The following is a 14426-nucleotide window of genomic DNA, read 5'->3' as shown; positions in this document are numbered from 1 at the left end:
TGGGGTCTTAATCTTCTTTATAAAGTATGAAGCAAGATTAGGATGGAGTCAACAAAGGAAGATTTTCCTTCTTTATTTTTCTGTTTATTAGCATCATTAATAATAGCCAAATAAATGTAAAATTCATGGCTGTTAACAAAACCCAGGAAGAAAATCAATATTATTTTTAACTATTTCAAAGGATTTTTTTTTTAAGTTTATTTATTTTTGAAAAAGAGAGAGAGAATGAACACGAGCCAGGGAGGGACAGACAGAGAAGGAGAGAGAGAATTCCAAGCAGGCTCCACGCTGTCAGTGCAGAGCCCAATATGGGGCTCGATCTCATGAATTGAGAGATCATGACCTGAGCCAAGATCAAGAGTCAGACGCTTAACTTACTAGATACCCAGGCTCCCTAGGATCTTGCTTTTGCAACAATGGTATTGGATAATGGTTACCCAGGCCTTGAAGTTTAAACCAAGAACACGCAGACAATATTTACAATTTAAATGTACTAAAAAATATCTCCAACATATAAAGAAATGAAATACTTACTTGACTGACATGCACTGGTGTTAAAATTAAGTCCAGAACTCCAGACCAGCCAGCAAATACACCAAGTGGTATGGCATATGCTAAAGCAATCATCAAAAATCTCATATTGCTGTAAATGAGAAAAGAAAATATTATTACAGATTCAAAATTGTGAATTAAAAATTTTTTAAAGCAAGTAGAATCACTTTCTTCATGCCTTTATTTATTTATTTATTTATTTATTTTTGAGACAGAGACAGAGAGAGAGAGAGAGGGCGAGCCAGCACAAGGTAGGGAGAGGGGCAGATGGAAAAAGAGAGAGAATCCTAAACAGGCTCCATGCTCAGCATGGAGCCCAACATGGGGCTTGATCCTATGACCCTGGGATCATGACCTGAGCCAAAATCAAGAGTTAGACACTCAACCAACAGAGCCACCCAGCTGCCCCTGAATTTAAATTCTTACTCATGAAAAATGTAAGTCATTTGGAAATTGGAACACCAGAATCAGAAATAGAAAATATTCAGTTTGTTAATAATTAGTTTGTTAATAAATTCAACGGTCTTTAAATTTTTTGTTTACTTAAAAATTATCTTTTTTGTGGGGCACCTGGGTGGCACAATTGGTTAGGCGTCTGACTTCGGCTCAGGTCATGATCTCCTGGTTTGTGAGTTCCAGCCCCGCATCGGGCTATGTGCTGACAGCTCAGCCTGGAGCCTGCTTCAGATTCTGTGTCTCCCTCTTTCTCCACCCCTCTGATGCTCATGCTCTGTCTCTGTCTCTCAGTAATAAATAAACGTTAAAAAAATTAAAAAAAAAAAACACTTTTTTGTTCATATTAAAATTGTCAAAGTTTATTATACAGATGAGTTATCAACATTATTTCATACAGTGAGTAGGTATAGGTTAAATTACTATTTCTCTATATAAACAGAGTAGAGGGAAGAAAAACCAAAGATTAAAAATACATAACTTGCTAGTTTTATTATTTTCAGAGAGCAGTTTTCACTTTTGCTTTATTGATACTAAAGTTTGTTGGGGCGTCTGGGTGGCTTAGTCAGTTAAGTGTCTGACTTTAGCTCAGGTCATGATCTTGCGGTTTGTTGAGTTCAAGCCCAGCATCGGGCTCTGTGCTGACAGCTCAGAGCCTGGAGCCTGCTTCGGATTCTATGTTTCCCTCTCTCTCTGCCCCTCCCAAGCTCATACTCTGTCTCTTTCTCTCAAAAATAAATAAACATTAAAAAAAATTTTTTTTAAGTTTGTATTAATCAAAGATTTTAATAAGCAATACAATGCAAATGGCTCAAAACCAGAAAGGTATAAAAATATGGGGAAAACATGTCCCTCTTACCCCATTCCCCTCTTCCCACAATTACCAATGTTCTTGCTTTCTTGGGCAATTTCTCAGAAACATCTCAAAATATATAAGACTATGTATATACATATGTGTGTATATACATTAGTACATAAATATATAGTACTACATATGTTATTTTATATATGTACATATTAACATATATTCACAATTATATATATATTCTTTCCCCAATCTTTTTACATAAATGATAGTATGTTACAACCATTTGCTGAATTTTACTTTATTTTTTATTTTTTAACATCTATTTATTATTGAGAGATGTATTATTGAGAGCCCAACGGACTGAGCTGTCCAGGTGCCCCTGAATTTTACTTTTTTAACTTAATAAGTCTTAGAACTCTTCCACAGTCAATACAGACAGAGCTTCCTTACTCTTTCTTAGAGCTGGGTAGTACTCCATTATGTTGGTATATAATTTATTTCACCAGCTCCCACTGAGAGAGATATATATTTTTATTATATATATATATATATAAATTTATTCCTTTGCTCTTACAGTCGTTTCACGTCTGCACTAGTACAGTTGGAGAATTGACTTCTAGAAGTGCAACTACCATGTCAAAAGAGTATGTGTATTTGTAACTTTAATCGATAATGCCAAGTGCCCTCTGCAGAGACTGTACTTCTACATTCCTATCAAAATGGTTAAAACAAAAACATAGTGATAACACCAAAGTCTGGTGAAGATGCCCAAAAACTAGATGACTTGTATACTGCTTGTGGTAAAGAAAAATGGCACAACTACTCTGGAAAATAGACTGGCAGGGTTTTAAAAAAAAACTAAATATGCAACTACCATACAATCCAGCAATTATACTCCTAGGCATTTACCCCAGAGAAATGAAAACCTATGTTCACAGCAAAAACCTATATACAAATGTTTATGTATCATATCCAAAAACACCAACCAAACAAAAACACTAAAATCAACCCAGATGTCCTTTGACAGGTCAACAGTTACACAAACTGTGTACATCAACACCATGGAATACTACTCAGTAATAAAGAGGAGTAACTACTCATACACAAAACACCCTGGATGACTCTCTAGAGAATTATGTTTTTGTTTTTTTTTAAATTCTAGTTAGTTAACATACAATATTAGTTTCAGGTGTAGGATTTAGTGATTCATCACTTACATACACTACCCAGTGCTCATCACAAGTATCCTCCTTAATGCCCATCACCCATTTAACCCATCCCCCCCCACCCCCCTCTAGTAACCCTCAATCTGTTCCCTACAGTTAAGAGTCCATTTCCTGGTTTGCATCTCTATTTTTTAAACCAATCGCAAAATTTATGTACTATATTATTCCATTTATATAACATTCTTGAACTGACATTATAGTAATGGAGAAGAGATCAGTGTTTGCCAGGGGTTAAGAAGTAGATATGGCTACTAAAGGACAAAAAAAAGGAATCCTTGTGGTGATGGAAATGTTCTGTATCTTGACTATCAACAGTTTTGTAAGATAGTATCATTGGGGGAAACTGGGTAAAGAGCCCACATTATCTTTCTGTATTATTTCCTACAACTGCATGTGAATCTGTAAGTATCTCAAAAATAAAAAGCTTAATTTTAAAAATGTAATAAAAATTACATACTATTAACAATAGCTAGGAAAGTCCAAAATCTCTGGGGGGGGGGGGGGGCGGGGAGGGGAGGAGGAAGCAACCTTTAAGGGCATAGAAGATGATCTAAATAGATGGAGAGATGATCCATACTGTCAACTGATCCCAAATTAATCTATAAATTTAATGTAATCATTATTAAAGTTCCAGTTGAATTTTTTTAGAAACTTAAGAAACATGCTCTAAAGTTTATATGGAAGAAAAAAAGTCCTTGGAAAGCTAACTTATCTTCTAAAAAATATGAAAAAGGAAGTCCTTATCCTACCAAGATAAACTAGGGTGCCTGGGTGGCTCAGTTGGTTAAGCATCTGACTTCAGCACAGGTCATGATCTCATGGTTCATGGGTTTGAGCCCCGCATCAGGCTCTGTGAGCCTGCTTCAGATTCTGTGCCTCCCTCTTTCTCTGCCCCTCCCCCACTCGCACTCAGTCTCTCTCTCAAAAATAAATAAACATTAAAAAAAAAAAAGACAAGCTGCAAGGCCATAATAAAAGTAGTATGGGAATAGTCCAAGAACTAGCACAATGGAGGAGAATAGAGGGCTAACAAACTGCTAACAATTGTTCAGTAAGTAGTGCTAGTTTCTTCTATGGGAAAAAAACCCCAAAACTCCTGCATCATTAGATAACATCACATACTAAGGTAGATTCTAGGTGGGTTGAATACCTAAATGTAAAAGATAAAACCAGAAAGTTGATAATTAAGGAGTCCATCAATAAAATTTGTAGGCAGGTGAAAGAATGGGAATAGATACTTGGAATTTTTTAATATACAAGGAGCTTATACCTAGAATATGTAAATCGTTAAGAAAAAGATAGGAAAACAATTACCATTTGGAAATGGAGAGAAGCTATGAAGAGGAATTTATAGTAGATGAAACCCATAAGGCAAGCTATCATATCATGAGAGTCTCTAACTTATTAATGCAAATTAAACAAAAGATATATTAGTTCATATCTATTAGACTGGCAAAAATTAGGAAGATGAATCATACCAAGTTTGGTAGCCATGCAGGGAAATGGGCACTGCTGATCGAGGTATGGCTAAGGGGAGGCATTTTTTAGGAAACTCTGGCAATACTTGGCAAATCAAGCTTAAAATATCTTAAGACCCCACCATCTTCCCATGGAATCTATTTTCCAAGGAAATTCTCAGGTCCATGGTGACTCATATTAGAATGTCATTGCAGTATTTGTGGTGACAATGAATTGGAGGCAATCTGGACACACAGCCAGAGGGGGTACATAAAATGTGAAGGTTTCATACTACAGAGTACAAAAAAAAACCCACAAAAAACACAGCAATAGGGATGCATCTTGAAAATGGAGTGCTGGGGCACCTGGGTGGCTCAGTTGGTTAAGTGTCTGACTTTGGCTTCAGGTCATGATCTCACGGGTCATGAGTTCAAGCCCTTCATCGGGCTCTGTGCTGACAGCTCAGAGCCTGGAGCCTGCTTCAGATTCTGTGTCTTCCTCTCTCTCTGCCCCTCCTCTGCTTATGCTGTCTCTCTCTCTCTCTCTTGAAAATAAACATTAAAAAAATAAAAAAAAATAAAAAAAAAGAAAAGAAAATGGAGTGCTAATATCACAAAATGAGAGCTATCCAGACAGACATCATGTGCCTCCTGATGGAAAAAAGTAGCATCACCTGTGAAGTAGTCTTGTAAAACCAAATAAAACTCCAAATCATAACACAGCTCTAACAATTTATAGAAAATACAAAGGACAGAGGAACATGGCAAACTCTATCACAAGGAGGCAATCAACAAAATCCAGACCTTGGGGACAAAAGAGCTGGCTCTTCTATAAATGAATTACAAGGAAAAAAGGGAGATAGAAAGGAAACCTATAGGTTATAAGGCATTTGAACCAAGTGCAATGCATGAACCAAATTTGGATTCTGACTCCAGTTGTTAAAAAAACACTTATGAGACAGTTGGAAATTTAAGCATTGATCTGATATTAGCAAACTAGTGTTAAAAGAGTCCCCACCTTTCTAACATATATTACACATATTGAAATGTTTATGGCTGATTGGTCATCTTGGATTTGCTTCATAATACAAGAAGTGGAGGAGTGGGTGGATTACAGAAGAAACAATATTGGGTATAAATCAGTGACTGTTCCCATTGGGTTATGGACATATGGGGGTTATACTATTCTACCTTTGTATATTACTACAACTTCCAAAAATGAAAAGTTATTTAAAAAAACCATATATCATTTAGTGAAAAAAACTCAGACTGAGATACATAATATGCCATCATTTGGATAAATTAAACACAGATGCTACAAAACACGTATTACAAAATAAAATTAATTAATTAAATAAACGAAAAATAAAGATTAAATGCATTTGAGAGGTAGCCTGGGTAGGGGGAGGGAAATGGGAGTGGGAAATATAAATAAATAAACAAATAAATAAATGAATGAATAAATGCGTTCCTGTGCCCTGAAGAAACATGTCAACTCAGCTCTCCACTCTTGAAGTCTAAAAGGCAAAGACAACAACCACTATCATCAAACATTAAAGTAATGTATAAAGGGAGAGGAAGGCTCACTCAGGTTACACAGGTTAAACACATAGTAAGACGTGGGAATCATGTGGATAATAAATAAATAACAGCGGTGAAAACTTTGGAGCAAACCAGTGATTTTGTTGTTTCCCCAGACAAGGGAATTCGAATCTAGTTAGTTATTCTGATTAATCCAGAAAGTAATGACTTCAAGTGTCCTTTGAAAGGCCAGAGAAAATTACATTGATAGGCTAGGGGAATGGGGCATGGCAGGTCCAAAGAAGTACCCTAGAGAGCCTAAAGGGAGAAGCAGGCAATCCTGCAGAATAAACAGACACATAATGGAAGAAACAAAGGAATGTTAGGTATTGGTGAAAAGGGTTTTTTATAGAGAGGAAAGATCTTATCCTTTATAGTTCAAACAGAGAATAAAGATCTCAATGGTAGAGTAATTAGAAGCAAATCCAGGGTATATACTTTGGCCAGAGTGATAATTTTAGGTTGTTTTTCCTTGTCAGAATAATTTTTTACCTAACTCCTTAGCTTAAAATCCTTCAGTGACCGCTCATTTTCTATAGACTAATCCAAATTATTAGTATGGCATAATATAGCCTAAGCTACCTCTCCAGCCTTATTAATTGCTATCTAATCTCTGGTGTTGTATGGAGAAAAACTTAAATAGCATTTAAAAACCCCATCATTTTAGGAGTGCCTGGGTGGCTCAGTCGGTTGGGTGTCTGGCTCTTGGTTTCTGCTCAGGTCATGGTCTTGCAGTTTGTGGGTTCGAGCCCCATATTGGGCTCTGCACTGACATTGCAGAGCTTGCTTGGGATTCTCACTCTCACTCTCTCTCTGCCCTCCCCTGCTCATGCTCTTTCTCAAAATAAATAAACTTAAAATAACCATCATTTTAAACTGTTATTTTACAAATATGTGCCACTGATCACCATTCAATTTCACTAATATTTAATTTGCCTCTTACATGTAAGGCAATATACTAAGTGCTGTAGACATGTGTTTTGTTGTTGTTGTTGTTGTTGTTGTTGTTGTTGTTGTTGTTAAAGTAGGCTCCACGCCCAGTGTGGAGCTTGAACTCACAACCCTTGAACTCACAACCCTGAGATCGAGTTAGATGCTCTACTGACTGAGCCAACCAGGCCCCCCTGTAGATATATGGCTTCTTTTTTTAAGTTTATTTATTTATCTTGAGAGAGAGAGAGAAGAGAGAGAGAGAGAACACATGAGTGGGGGAGGGGGAGGGAGAGAGAGAATCCCAAGCAGGCTCTGCACTGTCAGCACAGGGCATGACATGGGGCTCGACCCCACAAACGAGGATATGATGACTCGAGCCAAAATCAAGAGTCGGGTGCCTAAATAACTGAGCCACTTTGGTGCCAGGAGTTGCGGTTTTTAAAAGCTTTTTTCTGTACTCCAAAGCAAGAAATAAATTATTTTGTGATCTACCCACATACACAGACATAGATTCTGAAACAAAAGTCTCACAAAAAATATGTATTCTTACTACAGGTGATACAATAATATTTCCATTCTAATTTCATTCTACTTTTTCTTTTCTTTTCTTTTTTTTTAAGGTGGTCAACCTACTAAATTAGTTGGCTGTGAACCAAAGTTTGAAAAACAATGTTGCATGGCTATGTTGTCTAACTTGGTAGCCACTAGCCACATGTGGCTATTGAACACATGAAATGTGGCTAGTGCAACTGAGGAACTGAATTTTTCATTTTATTTCATTGTAATTAACCTAAACCAAACTTAAAAAACAGGAGCAGTGAAAAGTACTTTCCCATTAATCACAACTTTATTTTTGTTTTGGTAGGACTACATTTCACTTTAACTGCACCGGGTGAGATTTTTATTGTAATGTGTGGGTGTAGCATGTGTTGTTTCTAGTATTACAACCTACCACTGATCTTGGTGTCGGTGAACTGACTCAGTTCTCAGTATTTTTGTTCCACATAGAGGTAACATTGTACTTTATTTGAATATCTTATGAAAAAAAATAAGAAAGTATGTTGTAAATTTCACAATGAATGGGAACTGCAATCTGTTGCAGCAGAGCAAAATGAATGCTGTGTAAAAAAATTTAAAGACCATTAAGTGGATAGTAATAAGGGACGTGTTCAACAGATACAGAGTAAATTTTATAGGAAGCTCCTTTTCATCAGTCAAAAAGGAATAAAAAAAATTAGTTAACCGGAATTAGTAAATTTTAGTAAATTAGTAATTTTTAGTAAAAAATTAGTTAACCGGAATTAAATGTCCAACAAACATTAAAAAACAGTTTTTTAAAACAGATCGGACTTATAACTTTGGCCAGTTATAAAACGGTTTGGGTTCCTGCACAAAAAGAAAACCATTTTTAGTGTTGATCTAGCTGTCTTTCATGGACGCGAGACGCTAAAAAAACTTCCATGGTGTTACGCCATCTTGGCTCCTCCAAAAAGAAAATAATTTTTAGATGGAGAGATGGTAAAAGAAATTGTTATGTTAGCTATGATAATTTTGTTAAAAATGATAAAGAAAAAAATTTTATATCTATTTTATGGAAGTAAAAGATCTTCCATTAAAGCCCCAACAATTGCTTGTAGAATATAAGATTTTTCAAATATCAACGATATGTTGATTCAAAATTTGAAATATTGCAAAGTTACTTTGAACTTTAGATAAGTAGTGCAACGTGCGAGACTGCTCGATGAAAACTTTTTCAAGTAAAAAATTTAATGAAATTAAATTTAATGAAATTTCAATGCAGACTATTTCTAATGAAAATCTAGCATCTGAATTGTGATATGCTTTAAGTGTAAAAGTATACAACTAGATTTCAAAACTTTGGTTCGAATAAAAGAACATAAAAAAATCTCAATAATTTTGAATATTTATTACAAATTAAAATAATACTTCTGATATACTGGGTTAAATAAAATATGCTATTAAAATTAATTTTACTGGTTTCTTTTACTTTTTTTAATGAGGCTATTAGAAAATTTAAAATTACATATGTGGCTCACATTACATTCCTACTGGGCAATATTACTAAAGTGGCTATAAAGACACAGTTCTTGGCCACAAGGAACTTACCACTGATAGGAGGCAGAAAAAAAAGAAGAGAAAGAACCAACCAGAGAGTTGCTGATGAATCAATAAAAACTCATCACAACAAACTGAGAAAAAAATTCAAAAGATAAGTTCTAGCAGCCCAACTGCAAATCATAATCACCAGTGATAGTCTATATATTCAAAGAATTAAATTTAGTACTGGGCAATTGAACATTCAAGGGTAGAGTTTAATAAAATTACAGTTAAGTTATATCAATAAAATAAAATAGTAAGTTTTAAAAGTATGATCCCGGCATGAGATGATTAATTTTAGGGGAGCTGTAAATAAACCTTATATATTTTATTCACTTTGTACTGACTAGTACTTGTTTATTTTAATGTGAACTAAGAAATACATAATGAACAAAAAACTTAAATATTATGAAAAATATAATAAACACATAAAATCCATGATTCCACAGATACTATTATGTGATATTTCCTTATAAAAGAAAATTATTTCAATAAAAGTTTGATTTTTTAAAAGATTAAGTAATAATAGCATTGGTGGCATGTAGAAAACTTATAGAGGTTTTAATCAGTATTTTATCAATTATTTGCAATCAACTTGCAAAATGACCTTAACTAAATGTGAAATTATCTTGAAGGTACTGATCAAAACCACTCAGTGACTTAAAGTATATTTACCTTAATAATCTACAAAAGCTCCGCCGATAACTCAGTCGCTGGCTAGCTGCAGCAACACTGGGAGGAAGTGGAGGCCGGGGTGGGAAATAAGCTAGTGTTGCAGAAAATAGTAAGCAGACAACTCCAAATTCTGGGGGTAGGGAAGAAAAAAAAGAATAAAATGTTAACCAGATAACATAAAAAGTTCAATGTTTCAAGTATTTACTTATCTAACAAATCATCAACTAAGCTCTATGCATAAAAAGATAACCAAAATACAGTATCTAGCCAAGATAGTTCAGTCTTGTGGAAAAAAAATAGATATGTAAAGATATAAATTTTAGCCCGTGGAAAGTCAGGTAAGAAGTCATACAATGGTATACCACATAGATGAAAAGATTGAGACAGTAAACAAATATTATTCTATGGAGAAAACATAAAAAATCAACAGTACTGTACTATAAGCCTTTGAAACAGATCTAGGTTGATTAATAAGTACTGTAATCAGAAAGAAAGTATATGATACAGAAATTGTAGGAACAGGCTAGGAGAAGGGTTTTGTTTTTTGTTTTTTTTAAGGTTCTTTATTTTTGAGAGAGAGAGAGAGAGAGAGAGAGAGAGAGAGAGAGAAAGAGAGAGAGAGAGAGAGAGAAAAAGAACAAGTGGGGGTGGGACAGAGAGAGAAAATCCCAGGCAGGCTCCACACTGTCACTGTAGAGCCTGATGCAGGGCTAGAACTCACTAACTGTGAGGTCATGACCTGAGCCAAAGTCAGATGCCTAACTGATGGGCCATCCAATCAGTTTAATTGGTTTATTTGATCAATGACTGGATATTCTGAAGCACAGTTTAGGAAAGACTGAATTTATAGGCTGTATGGGGAATTTGAACAAAACAGGAAAGCATCCAAAAATAAGAGAGCAAAACTTAATGAATAAAAAGACTCGCTAATATAGAATATTAAGCAATTAGAAGTAAAACGAACATCCAAACAATGTTAGTTTGGCACTATTAACATGGAAAAGTTCCTTGGAGTCCTGATCATTCCCTCCAGAGTTTTGGCACATGTAAATCCCAGCTTCTATTATGTCCAATTTAGTAGAAAAGCAAGACTCAAATAGAAAAGTTAAGAAACTTGGAATAGAGACCTGCCTGTACCATTAATTAACGTAATTTGGATGAATTCTTTATTCTTTGTGGTCAATAAAGGGACTGGACTAAGTGATTTCTAGAGTCTTTTCAGTTGGATACTTATGATTCTAGGGCTATTATATTCTGAGCAAAAGGTACAATATTCCTATAAGGCATTTAACCATAGAAGATGTCTTTGTTCTCTGTTAGACTGAGGAGCAATAAGAAGATAATGAATTGTTTTAATTTGCAGATCTTTTAATTAACAACAATGAATGAGCATCTTCTACACACTTATTGGCCATTAGTATTTCTTCTTCTGGGATTGCCTTGTTCACATTCTATTGACATTTTTGACCCATCTTTTTGTTGGCATTTTTGCAAAGAGCTTCAGAGATACACTTTTTAACGTTTATTTATTTTTGAGACAGAGAGAGACAGAGCATGAACGGGGGAGGGTCAGAGAGAGGGAGACACAGAATCTGAAGCAGGCTCCAGGCTCTGAGCTGTCAGCACAGAGCCCGATGCGGGGCTCGAACTCATGGACTGCGAGATCATGGCCTGAGCCGAAGTCAGTGGCTCAACCGACTGAGCCACCCAGGCGCCCCCAGAGATACATTTTTTAGTATATTCACAGAATTGTGTAACCATCACCACAATCAATTTTAGAACCTTTTCATCATCCCCCAAAGAAACTCTGTATCCATTCCCCATTCCCAAATCTCCCATCCCTAGGCAATCACTCGTTTACCTTCCAGTTTCTACGGATTTGAGTATAATGGACATCTCATATAAATGGAATCATACCATATGTGTGGTCTTTGTAACCAGCGTTTTTTACTTAGCATAATGTTTTCAAGGTTCAAGTATGTTGGAGCATGTATCAGTACTTTTATTCTTGTTCATTGCCAAATAATATTCCATTGAACAGATGAAGTACATTTTTTATTCAGTTAGTTAATAGACATTTGGATTGTTTCTACTTTTTGGCTATTATGAATGATGCTACTACGAACATTTGTGTATAAATTTTTGCATGGATATATTTTTACTTCACTTGGGTATATACCTAGAGATGCAATTGTTAGATCATATGATAATATATATTTAACACTTCGAAGAACTGCCCAAACTGTTTCCAATGTGATTGTACCATTTTATTTTGCTACTAGCAATATATGAAGGTTCCAATTTTTCTACTTTTTTAACAACATTTATTTCCCACTTTTTAAAATAGATTTTAAGTAAACCTCCCCACGCAGTGTGGGGCTTGAACTCACAACCTCGAGATCAAGAGTCACATGCTCTACCACCTGAGCCAGCCAGTGCCCCATCCTATTTTATTGATTATAGCATCCTGCTGGATGTGAAGTGTATCTCATTATGGTTTTGATTTGTATTTCCCTAATGACTAATGACAAGCATCTTTTATGGGCTTGTTGGCCATATATATTTTTTCTATGGAGAAGTTTTGAGTCCTTTGCCCATTTTCTAATTGGGTTGTCTTTTTATTGTTGTTTTAAGAGTTCTTTATATATTCTGGATATAAGTCCTTTATCAGATATATGATTTGCTACTATTTTCTCCCATTCCCAAAGCAAGCTGTCTTTTCACTTTGTTGATGGATATCCTTTCAAACACAAAAGTTTTTAGGGCTCCTGACTGGTTAAGTTGGTTAAGCGTCTGACTCTTAGTTTCGGTTCAGGTCATGATCTCACGGTTCACGAGTTCGAGCCCCGCGTCAGGCTCTGTGCTGACAGCTCAGAGCCTGAAGCCTGCTTTGGATTGTTTCCCTCTCTCTCTCTGACCTTCACTTGCTCATGCTCTCTCTCTTTCTCTCTCTCTCAGAAATAAACATTAAAATTTTTTTTTAATTTCAATTTTTTTTTCTTTAAAAGGAGTTGTTTAAGGCCGGGGGGGGGGATTACATACTTTATATATACCACAACCTCTGCTTTTGTTTTATTCCCTCTAAAACATATTTTGAGATGTAAATATCACTGCATAACTCTCTAATGTAAAATTCTTCAGAGTGTGATGTTTGCCTACAATATAGTGAATTTCAAACCCTTTAGCCCTGCTTAGAAGGCTTGTATGGCCTGGCTTACCTCTCTAGCTTTATCTGTCACTACTCTCACCGAGTCTAAGCCACTCTGGGCTTTGAGTTGCTTGAATATAGCAGGCTCTCGCCCCTTACTGGGCTTCTCCTCCATGGCTGGCTCTCTCGCTCTCTCTCTCTCTCTCTCTCTCTCTCTCTCTTTCTAGTATATTGTTCCTCCTGCCCACTGTATTTGGCTAACTCTCTATCATCCTTCAGGCTCCAATTTAGATGCTGCATCATCAGGAAGCTCTACTTGACCTTTAAAATCTAGGTTAGGTCCTCCTCCTCTGAGGTCTCAGAACAATTGTCAGCCTTCAGTTATAGCACTTACTACCCTATTTTACAGCTGTTTACCTGTCTGTTCCTTTGGGACACTGTAAGTTCTGTGAGAGCAGGAATCATGTCTACCTCAGCGCCTAGCACAGGGACAGATATATAGGAGGTCAAAATATATCTGCTCACTTAATAAGTGAATAAATTAATAAAAAGTTCATCATAATATAGTTCCTTATCCTTCTAGCCTCATTTTCTGCCACTTGTTACCTATATGCAAAGACACATATTTACACTACTTCAGCCATATTAAATTATGTGCAATTCTCTGGACATATTGAGTTCTCTCATACCGTATCTGCCTTTGCAGTGGTTATTCCTTCTACACAGAATACCCTACCTCACTGGAACACTTGCTGAACTCCTATGAAATTCTGAACTTTAATTATCACAGTCTTGGTGAAGCCTTCCCTGACTCCTCAAGTTCCCTCCAATCTCAGGTAGGTTAGGCTTCTCAGGCTCTGTATGTCTATTTGTACTGCAACTGTCTTATCAGTGACCTTACCAATTCTCAGTGCTTAGCACAGTGCTGAGTATATAGTAAAACTTATAAAAAGTTTTCTGAATGCAGAAGAAAATAACAAATAGGCATACAGCGAGGGAGATGTATTTAAGGAGATCTGTTAAGAGACTGTAATAGAAGAGCGGACTAGAACTTGACTCTAGAAATAAAAAGAAAGGACCAAGAAGATGTTTTGGAAAGGTCAATACCCCTTATTAATAGACCAACATACAGAGAATAGGAAGTGGAGAAGAACTGTGGGTGACCTATGTATACCAGGTCAGAGAAGAGCAGGGAAATGGCAAGGGAGAAAATGGGCTTGCCAGCTACCAGTAATTTCATATTCTGATAAGATATCTAGAAAAGACACTAGACAACGTGTTATACAGTGCTTAATTGTAAACAGATGGGAAGAGAAAAATTAAGGAATAAACTTTCATGTAGCAATAATACATTTTAAACTTAATAACTTCTTAGAAAGGGTAAGTTTTTAAATTTTTTTTTTTTTTTTCTTTCAACGTTTTTTATTTATTTTTGGGACAGAGAGAGACAGAGCATGAACGGGGGAGGGGCAGAG

At 35.9% G+C, this 14426-nt stretch overlaps 1 protein-coding gene across 1 annotated transcript in view; it reads right to left on the bottom strand.

Annotated features, from left to right (window-relative positions):
• Positions 1–14426, bottom strand: part of SLC49A4 (solute carrier family 49 member 4) — a 77907-nt gene that overhangs the window by 34882 nt on the left and 28599 nt on the right. Inside the window, exons 4-5 of the mRNA XM_019448584.2 lie at positions 9804–9933; positions 535–643 (exon numbers count right to left, since the gene is read on the bottom strand). Coding sequence (XP_019304129.2) covers positions 535–643; positions 9804–9933 — 239 coding nt within the window. The remainder of the gene's footprint in view (positions 1–534; positions 644–9803; positions 9934–14426) is intronic.

This window comes from Panthera pardus, unplaced genomic scaffold, assembly GCF_024362965.1.
Source record: "Panthera pardus isolate Hobbes unplaced genomic scaffold, ASM2436296v1 HiC_scaffold_16, whole genome shotgun sequence".
Taxonomy (NCBI): Eukaryota; Metazoa; Chordata; class Mammalia; order Carnivora; family Felidae; genus Panthera; species Panthera pardus.
Note: the sequence above shows the minus strand (reverse complement) of the source record. Positions and strands in the feature narration are given on the sequence as shown.